The 15,751-nt window shown below is 35.2% G+C and overlaps 1 protein-coding gene across 1 annotated transcript; it reads right to left on the minus strand.

Annotated features, from left to right (window-relative positions):
• Positions 1-2,000: 2,000 nt before the first annotated feature.
• LOC124361914 lies at positions 2,001-7,329 on the minus strand. The gene is made up of 2 exons (XM_046815977.1): positions 7,038-7,329; positions 2,001-2,544 (listed from the first exon to the last, which is right to left on the minus strand). Exons 1-2 carry the CDS (start codon positions 7,092-7,094, stop codon positions 2,053-2,055), a joined length of 549 nt encoding a protein of 182 aa, XP_046671933.1. The 5' UTR covers positions 7,095-7,329; the 3' UTR covers positions 2,001-2,052.
• Positions 7,330-15,751: the final 8,422 nt, after the last annotated feature.

Here is a 15,751-nt window from a genome sequence, read left to right on the forward strand (position 1 = left end):
CATATTATCACGCAGTTTGCTTCCGCATGGACTCGCAGTCGGAACCCGGATTAAGCCCACGAGCCAACAACTCAAAATGGAGATCCTCCTTCAGCAAGTATTCAGGCACCAGAGAGACAGGCATGATAACAAAGAGTAACAAAAAACTAACAAACAACACAACTGACTCGAAGTCAACGACTAACAAAGCAATAACTAAGGCGACAAGTGAATAACTTAGTGAGACAACACTCTCAGCAGGGTCCCCAGAATTCCTGCCGTCCACGAAACACGTCAGCGAATCCAAAATACCACAGCAAAACACTACGCCGTACCAGAACAAAACCAGGAAAAACAACGAAGACAAGATATAACAAAAACACACAAGTAACAAGAATCCGAAAAATAATAAACAAGTTTACACACTTCCTGTAGATCGGCGGAAAATAGCACAGCCGAGACGGCACAGGCGCAGGAAGTCAACTAACAACTTCAACTCGTGCCTCTCACCACCAGTGGCAAAACAAAACCCCGGGCCCGCAGAGGGTAAAAACACGTAACCACGCTCTGCTACCATTTTGTTCCGAGTTAGCGAAAAAGACAGGAGGTCTCGGAAGCGCGCCCCTCCCAAACTCGGAGCAAATAAAAAAAAAAATCACATGCCACTAGTGGGAAGAGACAAAAAGCGAGACAAGATTTCGAGTACTGGATATAATTAGTAGTGGCAAACATTTTCATGCAAAATACAATATACAGTTAACTGCAGCACCACGGTGCACCGCGTAACTTAAAAACTAAATAACAACAATAAAATAAATTCCAATAATAACAATAACATAATAAATAAATAATATAATATTAATAACACAATAAATAGAAATTTGGTCTATAAATAACATATATCAGGTACGGCAAGTAGGAAAAATTATCTTTAACAGGTAAGTGTTATGAACTGAGGGAGGAAAAGGTTGTAGAATTTCTAGGCCCACTATTTTTAAAAAGTAATTTGGTTTCAGGTTTGTAGCCAAAAAATAAAAAAAAATATTTAAAGCCGATTTTCGAAGGAGGCGGGGGCTTAGTTGCCTCCACGAATCCGAATTAAAGATGAAATCCTCCCCTTCAGTTCATGTAACTAAACTAAATACACACTACTCTTAACACTGGCCCTCCTCCAGATCTAATATCTGGCAGCGCTCGCTGCACCCCAATCCTCGCAAGTTCAGTATTAGAAAAGTAAAAAAACATTTTGGATCCAACCTTGTTCCAGATGAAATGAATATGAGCACATGCACTCCGGTTGGATGCCGGTACAGGAGCACTGGCAGGGCGCGGGGCATTCAGTTTTGGTTTTCAGTGGTTTCATTGGACAGACTCGCCGCACCAGTCCCGCTGACGACACTCACGGGGACCCTGCCGAAAGTCGGTGAAGTTAGCCAGCCATGTGGAACGGGACGAGCAGCGAACAGACAGCAAACGCAGTAGCTTCTCCGAACGTGTCTCCGAAGAGTCTGACCGCTCCGAACAGTAGCCGGTGCCGGTGCCGGTGAACAGCTGGTCGGTAAACTAGTCAAGGTCAACCAGCTGACCTCAACCAATCAGTCCAACCAGGCAGAAAATCAAAACTTGACGGAGTGACTCCCCCACCGACTGACAAGAGTGGCCGAGGTGGGAAAATAATAGACAAAAAAATAAATTGCCCAAACTGAGCCCCGGCTCAGTGGTTGAGATGTTTGTTAATGAATAAAACCCACGAGCTTGCATGTGCAATGATGCAATGGTGCAATGTGAATTTATAATTTGTACAAGCAGTGTTAACTTTAACCAAGGATTCCAACTCAACTTTAATTGAAAATTATAATTTTTATGGTTGCATTAAACAGAATCTACACTTTGAAGTATTAATTTTTAATGTTGTGAAGTTGAATTGGTAAATGTAATACAAAAATTAAAAATTATACTAGAAAGGTAGTTACAATTATATTGTTGAATTTTCTGTAGAAGAGGATAGTATAATAAAAACATGCATTCAATAATTTATTCACAAAGGACTATGACAAATAAAAAAGTGTTTATTTAAGGCAAACAATTAACAATTTCAGTTGCAATTTTCAATGCCAGTTTGTTAGCTTTGGGAAGAAACTCATTCAGTTGCTCCTGGATGTCCTGTATGTAGCTTTCACAGCTCTGCGGCAACTCGAGAAAACATCCTAAACTCTTGGGGAAGCCATCGTTGGCACATTGGTAAACCTGGTTGCAGATTGCTTCCACCGACCCTGACACATTAGTCAAAAAGCCAACTGTAGTATTGACCAGATCTTCAACTACGTGTTCTAATGCATCAATATCACAGTTTTTAAGATTTCTTTTGATGAGGTTGGAAATAGTTGGCTTTATTTTCATCACGCTTTTTAAAATTTCTTCATGATTTGATCTGGACCATTCATCTTTGAATGAGTCTAAGACGTACACAAGTTTAGCCAACTGTTGTTCCAGACCGTTAGGCTCTTGTTCCAGTAATGGATCGTATGGTTTGAGTTTTAATTTTGTAGACTCATCAGCAGAAACCTGAAATTAAAGTAAGAAAATCATAATTTTGTTAATTTACGATACTAACAAATTATATGTATAATTTTTAGGAGAAACGATGTTTTTATAACCTTCTGCATAACATGCGATCTTAGTAAGCTGATATGCCAAATCTGAAGACCAATCTTACGCACCAGAATGTTATATTTATTTTTTTTAATACTTAGATTAGAACCAAATATAATTAAATTTTCACTGCTTACCAGCTAGCACAGTTTTGAAATATTATTACTAAACTGAAGATCCCAGATTTCTTCAAATGATAGCCTATCTCTGTTATCCATAACCTTTTCAAATCATTATTAATTATATGTATTCTTCCAAAACTGATGTATAGAAGTATAGAAATATAATCAGCAAGATGTTTAAGGATGATTGATCAAACTGTTTTTGTAAAACTCTTACTAATTCGTTTTTTTTTATATATTCAACGCCTGTGCTTATTAGACGCCATACTTCAAAAGTCGAACTTATAAACACTTTCAGATTGCTCAAGGATTGTTTTACTTATTCTAATGAATGTTTTGGAGATAATCACCAAACTACACTTACATATTTAATTGATGTACTCATAAGAGGTTAAGTGAAAGAAAGGACTTTTAAGTCCTAACTAGGCCACTGTAATAAAGACATTTTTCTTTTCAATTCATTTCGTATTATTTTGGAAAAGAGAATTTAAATTTTAGATTTAAATATCAGGCACACGAGAACTTAATTGTTTTATAAAAATAGAAAAACATATATTCAATGCAGAAAGTCATTTGTAGCTGTACAAAATGTAATGTAATGTAATGTACACATGTGTACAGTGACGTATTTTTGCAATTCACGTGTGAGTGCGTATATACGCGTTAAAAAATAAACACGTTAAAAGTAAACGATTATGATGAAGACAATGTAATCGACGGTAGGATTATGATCTCCCAATGACCTTCTTACAAAGGGAATTATAACAGCGATCGTACAATAAATCAATGTCAGCTAAGTTGAATAAAGTTACTGTCACGAATAAATGAAAATGGAATAAATATGAAACTAATCATGAACATTCTCAAACTATTACGATATGATAGAATAAGTCCGTGAGGGATACGGCTGTAAAATTGAAGACAAAGACATACTAAAGGTTATATTAAACAAACCATTTCATTTTAAATTACCATTACGATGGAGTGAAGTTAATCATAGCCCAATAGTGAAATATAAGTAAACTAGCTGTTTCCCGCGCCTTCGCAAGATTTTCGTAAAAGTGAATTAGGTATATTTCCAACGCCATTTTAGAGTTTACCTTGTTGCCACGATCAAGAAAATCTGTCAAAAGTTTATGTTTATAACCAGTGTACACGTAGATCTACTTTATTATAAAGTGGTCTAACACCCAAGCTTTAAGTTCAACCAGAAATTTATTTTAAAAACAGATACACATAAAAACTTAGCGCCTTCAAATAGTGTTTGGTTGTTTAATATACGTAACTCCCTCGTAATTGCAGTTTATAATGTACAGGCGCTTTGATAACTTTTATATTTTGCAGCGCCGCCGCGCCGCCTGGTCGTGACCAACGAATTATAATAATGGAACGCGCTCTGGGCCGGAGAAACCGAGCCGAAATCCTGGGCTGCGTTCCGAGTCTGCAGGCGCTGGAAATGGGCAAGAACTAACTCCGCCCATATGGCAGGCATTATAGTAATGATCTAATATCACTTTAAAACGCCTTGTAGACTTAATACAATTGTTAGATACTACAATTTATTTATTATTACAAATGTTAGTAGCTGCTTTTTACCGTGGATTTTTATTTTCTGTTAAAAAAACTGATTTTTGTGCAATATCAAAATAACTGAGATTTTGACTTTTTATTTTTCTTACAAAGTCGGAAACAAATATTACAGGCATTAAAATATTACCCAGATGAAAAAAAAACAACTTTTTATTGACAGTATTTTATTTCAAAATAAACTACAAAAAAATTTACAAACATGACACACTTAATCTACGTGTTAGAAAATAAAATTATTTTGACCAATATTTTTGCCTTATTTCTAAGTTGGTTTCTTTTTTAATGTCAAAAGTTTTTGTTTTTTCGATGTGATGAGATATTATTTAAAAAAAATAGTTTAGTCACAGTTTTAATTCAAAGTAACTCGTGGCTTCCTGTCAATTTAGAAGTGGTCGCATTTGTTTGAGATAACTAGAGTAAATAATAATATTTTACAATTTTCAATACCGTACATCATCACTTGATCTACTTAATTTACCCTTAGATTTAAAATCAATAAAAAGTTAATGTGTTCTAAGATCAGCATCATTGGCATGGAGTACAGAACTTGGTGAGTTCTTGCCCACTTTAAGCGCCTGCAAATCCATGGATACACCAGTAACGCACAGCTGTGTGCGACCGGAAAACACAACATGCTGCTTATGGGCAGTGCGCGTTCCAGTAGTATAGTTCGTTGGTCGTGACTTACTGATGGCGAGAGAAAAGAAGAGACCTGGATTCTGGCCTATCTGAAATTTGCAGGCGTTACTACTAGTATGTTGCCGCGCCTTGTTTCGTAATTCCATTATTGTTTTCACTGTTCCATTGCTAGGATAAACAATTCGCAGGGTTGGCTGTGGGGCGAAGCGCCTGAAATTACCGCGCGGCAACACACTAGTACACAGCTGTGCGCCGGTACGGGCCAGGTCTCTTCTTTACTCTCGCCAACAGTACATCAATGGGCATAGCATATAAACCTTCTAATATAACAAAACAGTACATCGATTAACAATCTCGTCAAAATTTTATTTCACCATAAATCATTAACAAATATTTTAGTCAATATAAATTTAATGTTTTTTGACAAACCAATTTGAATAAATTAACGTTTTGTTCAAAATTAAGGCAGAGTTACAGTATGTTAAGGTGGTGCAAACAATTTTGGTTTGATTAATTTTTTAGTATTATAGTCACAATCCTTCAAGATATTCTTTATGAAGGCAGAAATAGAACAAAAATAATTTTGGGTCACTTCACGAGAAATTATAGACATTTCAAGTAGTCATTTTTGGTCGTTTTATAATTAGGCCTAATGGGAGATGATAAGAGTTTTAAAATGTTGCAGTAAGTATGTGAAATATGATCTGAGAGATTGAAATATTTGTAATTTTGAAAAATACGAGTTAATTTTTCCACTATATTTAAAATGTTAAGGACAAAATATTTATTATATACAATTAAAAAAAATAATGGTTATATCTAAGCATTTTTATTCATATTTCATTTTGCCAAATTTAATGTTTTTGTTTACAAACATTACATGTACGTTTAACCTAATAAAATTATAACAATACAAGTGTACCTTTATTGGTACATAAATAAACTTCAAAATGTTATGAATACCAATGCAAATTACTTGATGTGTTGAGTATAACAATATTTGTTATGAATTTCTGAAAAAAACATGCAAATATGAAATAGTACCCTGCTACTATAGAAAATGCGAAATCTACACTAGGTTTCAAGAGAATTGCGAGAGATTTATGGGCAGGTGGGACAGATAACATATTCCCTATACTTGGAGTGAAGGGGGAATTGGCCAGCGGAAATTCTGTTATCGCAGGAACGGTGTAAAACAGAAAACGATGCTAATGCGATCTAGCGACCAGAGTGTGAGATACTGACATGCACAACCTTAATATTGTCCCATATGACGTAATGGTCATGTGTCATTGACCTTGTAAGAGCTTCGTCTGAATGCAGCCAACCTGACGTATCTAAAATCGAAAATCTTTATGCCAAGCTCATCACACTCCTGCAGGTCTGCAATGTTAAAGTTTTAGTTTAATATTGAAACAGTTTGGAGAAAAATCTCGTTGCCTGAAATCGCAAAACTGCAGCTGGTAAAGCCTACAATTCTGTAAGTGTTAATTGATTTCTGGAAAAAAAACTCCAAAAAAAAAAAAAATGAAAATGAAATACAAATCACATACTGCATTTTGCTTACATCTATGTTTTGTTAAGTAATGTTCATAGTAGTAAGTAATGTTCACGTATTAGGGTTATTTGACAGTTTTGGGCTACAAGTTTTAGTAGTAAAATACCCCTGTACCTTTATCAGCATAGACTTGGGTTTCGGAAGAAATTAAATATTAAAAAATAAAATGCTGCAATTGTTAACGGGTTTCCTCAAAGTAGGCACAGGTTTACCTATTTTTTTCCTACACTGTGAAATTTTTCGTATCATTCTAAATTTTTGAGGTCTATTAATAGTTTTCTCATAAAATTGTGTTCTCCGTTTGTTGAAAAATAGCTATAATAACACCCAGAAAAATGTTTAAATAACGTTTTTTGGTCACTTTGATATCCTTTCAAGAGCGAAACTTAGTCTTAGCAATAAAATAGCTTTAAAATAAAGTAGATTGGTGCAGTAAATACAAAATTAAATGTTTAAGTAACATGAGCTACCCAATATAGAAAATAGAATTTCCATACCTGGCTCTGTGACCATATAGAGATTAGAAGAACTGTCAAAGCTGTCATTGACTTCATCTCGTCAGTGTAATGTGTCGGATTAGAAATGACAACTTTTCCTCTGTCAAATAACTTAAAGAGATAAACCACTTGACAGTTACTGAGTGTGCGATGGGAGATAACTCGACAAAGTCCACTTTCTTGAAATTTGATCGTAACTAAGAAAAAGGATTACACTTTAAACATATCAACGTCTTTAAATATGGATTTCAACGTGTGGTTTAATGTATTTTAGTGAGCAACAGAACACTAAACCCGGAAATTAAAATACAGTAGAACCCCTCATATCCGGCCTCGGTTTTACCGCACCTCGGTTTATCCGGCCACTTCCCGGAAGCCTACTGGGCATATGTTGAAAAATGATAATTTTTACAGTGAGAAATCTCCAACCGCATTGACTTGTATCTATTCAATGTACAAATACTTCTTTTTAGGTATTTTATATCAAATTACAAAAAATTACAAAATATTTAGTTTTTGTCCAATTGCACTTGAGCTCTCATCATCTTCGGTCTTTGCACGAGTATGTAATTTAATTTGAATGCTCTGTAAACAACATTCAAAGATTTTAACGGGTTCAACAAAAAAGGTTTCAGAGAGAGAGAGAGATAAATTGATAAATTATTTATTTAACCTGCCCTGGTTTAGACCAACGGTCCACTCTTACACCAGAACAGGCAGAAAAATATACAGAATATTACAAAAACATTACAGTTGCGGGTTTTGTCTTACTATTGTTGCTAAATACAAATATATTATATAGCACGTATTACTACACTATAAACACATTTCATATTACAAGTAAGATCGCTTTTTTGTCCAATCTCAACACGCTGTTTTCTATTATTGTACAACTCTAAAAATCCTAAAATCAATACACTTTTCCTTATTTTATCACTAATTATACACTTAAAACACAGACACATCATAGAGGACAAATTATTTGGCGTTAACTATTACACGATTAACTATATTACATTGAGCTGACAGTTATATCACCGATAACAATCGATCACTATTTCTAAACATGCATGTCTTACATTACTCAGGAATTACATTTTTTTAAATCCTTTTTCTTTTTGTTAGTTCTCATATCTTAGTAACAATAAATCTTTTACTTTACCAGCAAATATGTGTGCTTTTTCAATTCTCTTTATACTACTATCCAGACTATTCAACAATCTTATTGATGTCACTAAAAACGATTTTGTGTACGTGACAGTCCTGTGAATTGGAAACTGAAACATCTCCATCGCCAAATCTGGTTGCTCTTAAATGGACATTGTGCATTACATTATAACATTCAAATAAATATTCTGGTTTTTTATATTTTAAAATCTTAAAAGCTAAATTCAGTACACTAAGTTCCCTTCTTTCCTGTACTTTTAGCCATTTCAATTGTTTATAGTACGGTGTTACATGCTCATCGTATTTCAAGTTATATATATAACGTATGCAAGCATTCTGAGCTTTTTGTAATTGATTCGTTAGTACACTGTTAACATCACAGTAAGCTGCAATTCCGTAGTCAATTATAGGAAACACTAAAGCCGAAACTAGTTGCTTTCTTACATCCAAAGAAGGTCTAAAACGTAAACGTCTAAATTGATATAAACATTGATATATCCTTTTAGTGACATAATTAACTTGATTATTCCAAGACAATGAATCACTGAGCCTTAGACCTAAGTTAATAACATCTCTTTCAAGCTTAATAGTCTGCTCGCCAATTTTTATCGGAGCTACGTTTATTGTGAAAAATATTGTTTATTAGTCTAGAAGATCCAATTAAAATTGGTTTACATTTGGTTATATTTAGGTTCAAGCCATGATCTCTACACCAAAAATACACAGTCATAAGGTCAATATTAAGATGGTTCGTAATTGCATGATTCAATTTATCTACGTCACAATGAATATATAGTTGCATGTCATCCGCATACATCATCGTATTACTAAACAATATATTATCACTTATCCTATTTATATACAGACTAAACAAAAGGGCTGACAACGTAGAGCCTTGTGGAACACCAACAGAATTAACTCTCCAATCAGAGGTTGCTCCACCTTGTGTCTTTACTCTTTGCATTCTATCAGACAAATAGGATTCAAACCATTCGATAGATGCATTGCCAAAATTGTAAGATTTCAAAATGGACATTAGCAGTAAATGATTGACACAGTCGAAAGCACGACTGAAATCCAACAACATAAGTACAGTTAGACGTTTATTGTCAATAGCTCTTCTAATATCGTCTGTAACTTTAATTAGCGCTGTTTGTGTACTGTAACAACTTCTGTAACCTGACTGGTACTTAAACATTATGTTATTTCTATTAACAAATTCATTTAATTGATAATATACTAACTTATCAAGTAACTTGCCCAGTACACATAATATATTTATTGGTCTAAAATGACTACATTGTACAGAATTGGCTACTTTAGGCAAAGGCAAGATATTGGCTTTTTTCCATTCATTGGGATAAACACTATTACTAATGGAGTAATTAAAATATGTGACATAGCACATGCTCTATTTTCCTTGAAAATTAACTTAAGAAATTTAACTTGAACCCCATCTGGACCAACTGCATTTGATGAGATTGTATTAAAAGCACGAAAAATCTGTTCCTCTGAAAACTCACAAAAAATTAAACGTTTGTTCGTTAGGTTTACTTAGGCTCTCATAGTACTCAATGAGGTTCAAGTTTAAAATTATTTTGAACTCCACAAAAATAATCATTCAAATTATCAAGATTAATCATAGGCTCAATTACCCTATCGGTTTGTTTACCAACACCTTGATTTCTAATAACATCCCACATTTTTTTATTTGTACCCTCAGAAGAAATCAATGACTGAAAATAGCTGTTTCGTTTGTCTCTCAATAATCGTTTAACATTATTTCTCAGTACTCTGTACCTTTCCCATATATTAACATTTCTTGTTCTAACGTAATGTCTATACAAAATATCTCTCTCAGTCATCATATTTTTTACAGCAGTATCCAGCCAAGGGCAAACAGGCCTCTTTTTATGTATTCTTCCTTTCCGGAACATACTTATTAAATAAAACATTAAGATTATTAACAAGTATTTTTACTTTATCGTCAATAGATCTTTGTTCATACAAATCATTCCATTGTACATTTGCACATTCGGCTTTAAGCTCCTTAATATTAATATTCTTAAAATCTCTAACTAAATTTGTACAAACTATTACTTATCTTAACTTTTAAATCTATTTCCACATATATCATGTCATGGTAAGATACCCCGGATGCTGGAACCTGCCCATAATTCTTCACCTTGTCCATGTCATTACAAATAACTAAGTCAAGCCATGTATCAGATTGCGGTAGGTGATAGGTAGGTTGTAAAGGTAAGATAGTGAAACTTAAATTATCCACCAGATTTAGTAACTGAGTTCTGTCATAAGACGGTCTACTAGTATTAAGGTCTATATTAAAATCACCTAGGACTAAGATATTCTGGTAAATAGGTACTAAATTTGCAAACACATCAAATAATTCAGCTAATTGACCCGCTTTAGGAGGTCTATAAACCACACATAATAATAATTTCCAGCCGTGACATACTTCTACAATTAAATACTCAGGTTTTTTACAGTAAGTGGGTTGAGATGATGATATTATTTTATATTTAAACATTTGATTAATATATAAAGCAACTCCTCCCCCTTCCTTACCCTCTCTGTCGTTCCTTACAATATTATATCCGTTTATTTTATATGGCAAAGATGAAATTACAGGTTTAAGAAAGGTCTCGGAAACAGCCATGAAATCAAACCCACCATTCTTGACAAGACTAAAGAAAGAATCGTAATGCACAATTAAATTTTCCACATTAACATGAGCAGCTTTCAAACATTTTTTAGATTTATTACAACCAGCTGATCTCGTTTCTCTTTGAGTAATCAAGTTATCCGACATAGACAGGACTATAAAACATAGCACAAGACTTGTAACACTTAAATTCACAGGTGGTAAGGAGAAGTGACATCTTAAACATTAAACACAATAAAGCACATTGATCTATAAACAAAACATTGAAATCTGAATATAAATACAAAAAAAACGCTCATGCATATTGCAACTAATATACATTCCTTAGAAACTAATATATACGTTTTTCCTGGAGATAACTCATGAAGTCATGCCAACTTTTCCAAGTCACTGACACTTTCTACAGTCACATACCGATCGCCCTCATTTTTCCGCAGGAAGATGCGTCCGTTTTTTTCCACACCACAAATACGCGTATTGCTTACTCTTCTTTACTTCTCTCGCCGCCTTGTCTCAGTAGTTGGGCGGCGCTCTCGAGTTAGAGTGTCATTGACGTATATAACGTGACCGTCTCCAGTATTGAAACCAAGGTCCCGCGAATTGAGATTTTTTCTTCTTCCGACGACAGTCAATAAATTTTATTTTATCACGTTTGCGAAGAAATCGCACAACAATGCCATTAGGTTTTGTGGAGTCCGTATAGTTAGATTTGTATCTGTAACAATTATCGACCATTTCTTCCTCAAATTTAAATCCTATTACTTCAGGACATTTTTTCCAGTATTACTATAATATTTTCTCCCTTTTCACACGGTATGCCCTGAATCTCAACTTCATTTTCCCAACTCCCGTTGTTCCAAATCATAACATTTATTAGTCAATTCATAAACTTTCTTTTTCAAATTGACATTTTCTTGAAAAAGTGTTTCAATATTATTTGAAACAACAGTAAGCTTATTTGATACATCCTCAATTTTCTTCGCATTTTCTTCCAACCAATCTGAGTATTTTTGCAATGTGCAATTAAATTGCTGATTAGTTTCCTTTACCTCCTTACGAAAAGAAATCATTTCATTCAGTATATCAGTCAAGGTGACACCACTTGCCTTATCAGTCCCATCGGTAGATAAGGAACTGGTAGCCGCTGCCGGCTTATCAGTAGTGTGGGCAGTGGATGGCGCCACGCTACGCAATGCCTGATTAATCTTGTTATCGTCATCTACGCACATGTTACAAACCCACGACTCCTTAATCTTTAGATAATCGTCCTTAACGATAACTGGCCATTGTACACTTGAAGTGATATAAGAGATTACACCGAACACATACAGCCACATACAGAGAGAGAGAGAGAGAGAGAGAGAGAGAGAGAGAGAGAGAGAGAGAGAGAGAGAGAGAGAGAGAGAGAGAGAGAGAGAGAGAGAGAGAGAGAGAGAGAGAAGAGAGAGAGAGAGAGAGAGAGAGGAGAGAGGAGAGAGAGAGAGAGAGAGAGAGAGAGAGAGAGAGAGAGAGAGAGAGAGAGAGAGAGAGAGAGAGAGAGAGAGAGAGAGAGAGAGAAGAGAGAGAGAGAGAGAGAGAGAGAGAGAGAGAGAGAGAGAGAGAGAGAGAGAGGAAGAGAGAGAGAGAGAGAGAGAGAGAGAGAGAGAGAGAGAGAGAGAAGAGAGAGAGAGAAGAGAGAGAGAGAGAGAGAGAGAGAGAGAGAGAGAGAGAGAGAGAGAGAGAGAGAGAGAGAGAGAGAGAGAGAGAGAGAGAGAGAGAGAGAGAGAGAGAGAGAGAGAGAGAGAGAGAGAGAGAGAGAGGAGAGAGAGAGAGAGAGAGAGAGAGAGAGAGAGAGAGAGGAGAGAGAGAGAGAGAGAGAGAGAGAGAGAGAGAGAGAGAGAGAGAGAGAGAGAGAGAGAGAGAGAGAGAGAGAGAGAGAGAGAGAGAGAGAGAGAGAGAGAGAGAGAGAGAGAGAGAGAGAGAGAGAGAGAGAGAGAGAGAGAGAGAGAGCCACCCCCCCCCCCCCCCACCCCCCCCCCCCCCCACCCCCCCCCCCCCCCACCCCCCCCCCCCCCCACCCCCCCCCCCCCCCACCCCCCCCCCCCCCCACAATTAAGTTGGAACGAATGTCAAAGTACGTTCAGTTTTGACTTTGTGAATGTACTGTTGTTACATTATTGTATAATTAATTGTAATAAGACTTCTTCTATTAATAAGGTGTACTACAAGAATTAATACATGTAAGACGTAAGAATGTTACTGTGTATCGGCAGTAATAGATCAAAGTTATGTAATCGTAATCGAGAGTGTTAATATATACAGGATATTCGCTAAAATGTGACACAAACTTCTTTGGCTAATTGGACTCATCGTTCCGAACAAAAAGAATAGTTCGAAAACATCTATATTTTAGACGCTACCCACCATTTTGTTTTTAAAATGTATACAGTACTAAATAACTAGTACAGCTACATATACCACATTTTACACTTGTTGAATTGTTTTGAAAAGTCAAATAACAAAAAAAAAAAGAAACAAAAAAAGTAGTACAGTTATAAACGATGTACAAGTTACCAACTATTTAGTAATTTTTTATAACGGTTTCCAACGGTACTTTTTTCAATGAAATCAGTCAACGCATAAGCGAGCACGATCACTTTTCTATCTAGGCTTGCTCAAGTCAGGAGCAACAACACTGAAAGGTCATTTGAAAGGTATCAGCTGTTTTGCATCAGTAATACAATATTTACAAAATGCTAACTATTTTGCAATATTTGTAACAATTTCTATCGGTACTTTTTTAACGAAATACGCCTACACACAAGCGAGCACGACCACTCTAAAAGTACGCTTGCAGAAGTCTGGTGGAACAATCAGACGATACCTCTCAAATAAATGTGATATGTTTGTTTTCAACAGGCACCATTTTGTTAATATTAAAGCAAGTCACAACAATATTTTTTTTAAAGTTTCCTCTCATTTATTAATACCTATTTGCACAATTTGGTACATGTAGCTTTACTAGTTGTAGAGATATTATTTTGTAAATAAAAATACAAAATGGCGGCTAGCGGTTAAAATACAAATTTCTCGAACTATGTTTACAGGACATGTCTTGTTTGGAGTGATGAGTTACAGGACTATCAGCTACAGAAGTTTGTGGCACCCTTTTTGTGAGCACCCACTATCTAGGGACTATTTTCACTAAAATAAACGGATGAGGCTTTATATGAAGCATAAATTTAATACTCCCTGATTCGTCAAGCGAATTCATGTGAATATCTCACTATCCTTAAGTCAGGATTAGGAATATATATATAAGTTTTCCCGTCATTTGTAGACTACATCACTAACTTCTAGGCAAGATCAGGAACTGCAGCACCCTACCACATTATTTATTACAAATAAATTTAATAAAAAAATAACAAACAAAACAACAGTAACGCTCAAAATAATGACGCTTAGCTCCATAACGTGACCAGTGCCGAATTTTGTGAACCACCCGGTCAAGAATAAAAGCTAAGATGGTAATTTAATAAAAACTTTATTTTCATTATAAATTCTAAAATGTCATATTCAATTATAGTACACTTGTATCTTATCTTGTATAAACATTTGGTCTTAATCGAATCAGAAGCTTCTGAATTACTAAATTTCATAGTTGCAGTTTGCTTGAAAAGTTATCGATACAAAAACTGGTAGTTATTTTTGTTAACTTTTTTATTTATATAGAAACGCAAAAATAAACGAACTAAATTTTAATATAACTCCCTAACTTATCAGGTAGTTTGTGGTCAACTTCCAAACTCGGATATCTTTTTGATCCGAGAGTAGACATCTACATTTAGCTTTGGTCTGGATTTTTAATTTAAACTTAACTATTTAATGTTAAAATTAAATTTCGTTTTAGTTTAATATACTTCATATAAACTGTATTTGTTTCAGAACATTTTGATTATCCCTGTATAAACTTCCTGGTGGTTGGAGGTAGAATGGTTTTACTGTAAACTATACACTATGACCTGATCTCTTTGCCCTCCTTTAATTAGTTCAGATGTATTATAAAATAACGATTCTAGAACCTAATGTTGTTACATTTTCTCGGGAGAGGGCCTCTGAACCCAAGGTCAAAGTCAAACCTTTTATTACCGTGGACAATGTAACAATTATCTGACTAAAGTCACACTGGATAAATCTATAACTTTTATATTCTTTCACAATATTACATTCAGACATACAATCTTTCCATTCATGCAAACCACTCACTCGCCAATTCTCTCCACCGCCAACTCCAGTGTCAGTCTTCTAAATTGTAATTCTACTATAATCCAAAAAACTCGTCGACACTATAAAATGCCTTATATGCTAAAATGCGTTTCATACGAGTTTTTAACGCCTTGGGCGTTTGCTTTTCATGGAACTGGGCATCCTGTTGTGAAACGGAAACTTGCCTCCGAGGGCAGGTTTTCATAAACTACCGTTATGTGTCTACCCAGTTTGGTAGTTGTCTATGCTCTCGTTTAATCCATGTACGCGTCTCGTCCCCTAGTCAGGGCACATTTTTACATACATAATAAAACTGCTACCAGGATGTAGAGATATGGCAGAGTCAACAAATGCAATTGTTTGAAAGCTGGTCGGCACGACTCTTTGAAGTTTTGTTAGCGATTATTCTGCTCGCTTTTTTTAAGCTTGAAGACTCAAAATTTTATTGTTTGAACAAGTTTCTCACAAATCCACTCCATAGCAAAGGTGTGGGTGGATCAGACCATAATATGCAGCCATAAGTATCTGACTTGTGCAGTATTTGGCTTAAGACCTTAAAACATAAACTTCAGGTGCTAATTTTGAACAAAATGAAACAATATAAAAATTCCATGTCAAA

This window comes from Homalodisca vitripennis, chromosome 5 (assembly GCF_021130785.1).
Source record: "Homalodisca vitripennis isolate AUS2020 chromosome 5, UT_GWSS_2.1, whole genome shotgun sequence".
NCBI lineage: Eukaryota > Metazoa > Arthropoda > Insecta > Hemiptera > Cicadellidae > Homalodisca > Homalodisca vitripennis.

Bases quoted from the DNA above. Each gene is read 5' to 3' on its own strand.
- LOC124361914 (XM_046815977.1), bottom strand. From the start codon at position 7,094: ATGAAGTCAATGACAGCTTTGACAGTTCTTCTAATCTCTATATGGTCA. The intron at 2,545-7,037 runs GTATGGAAATTC...CTTTAATTTCAG, and splicing joins CTATATGGTCACAGAGCCAG to GTTTCTGCTGATGAGTCTAC.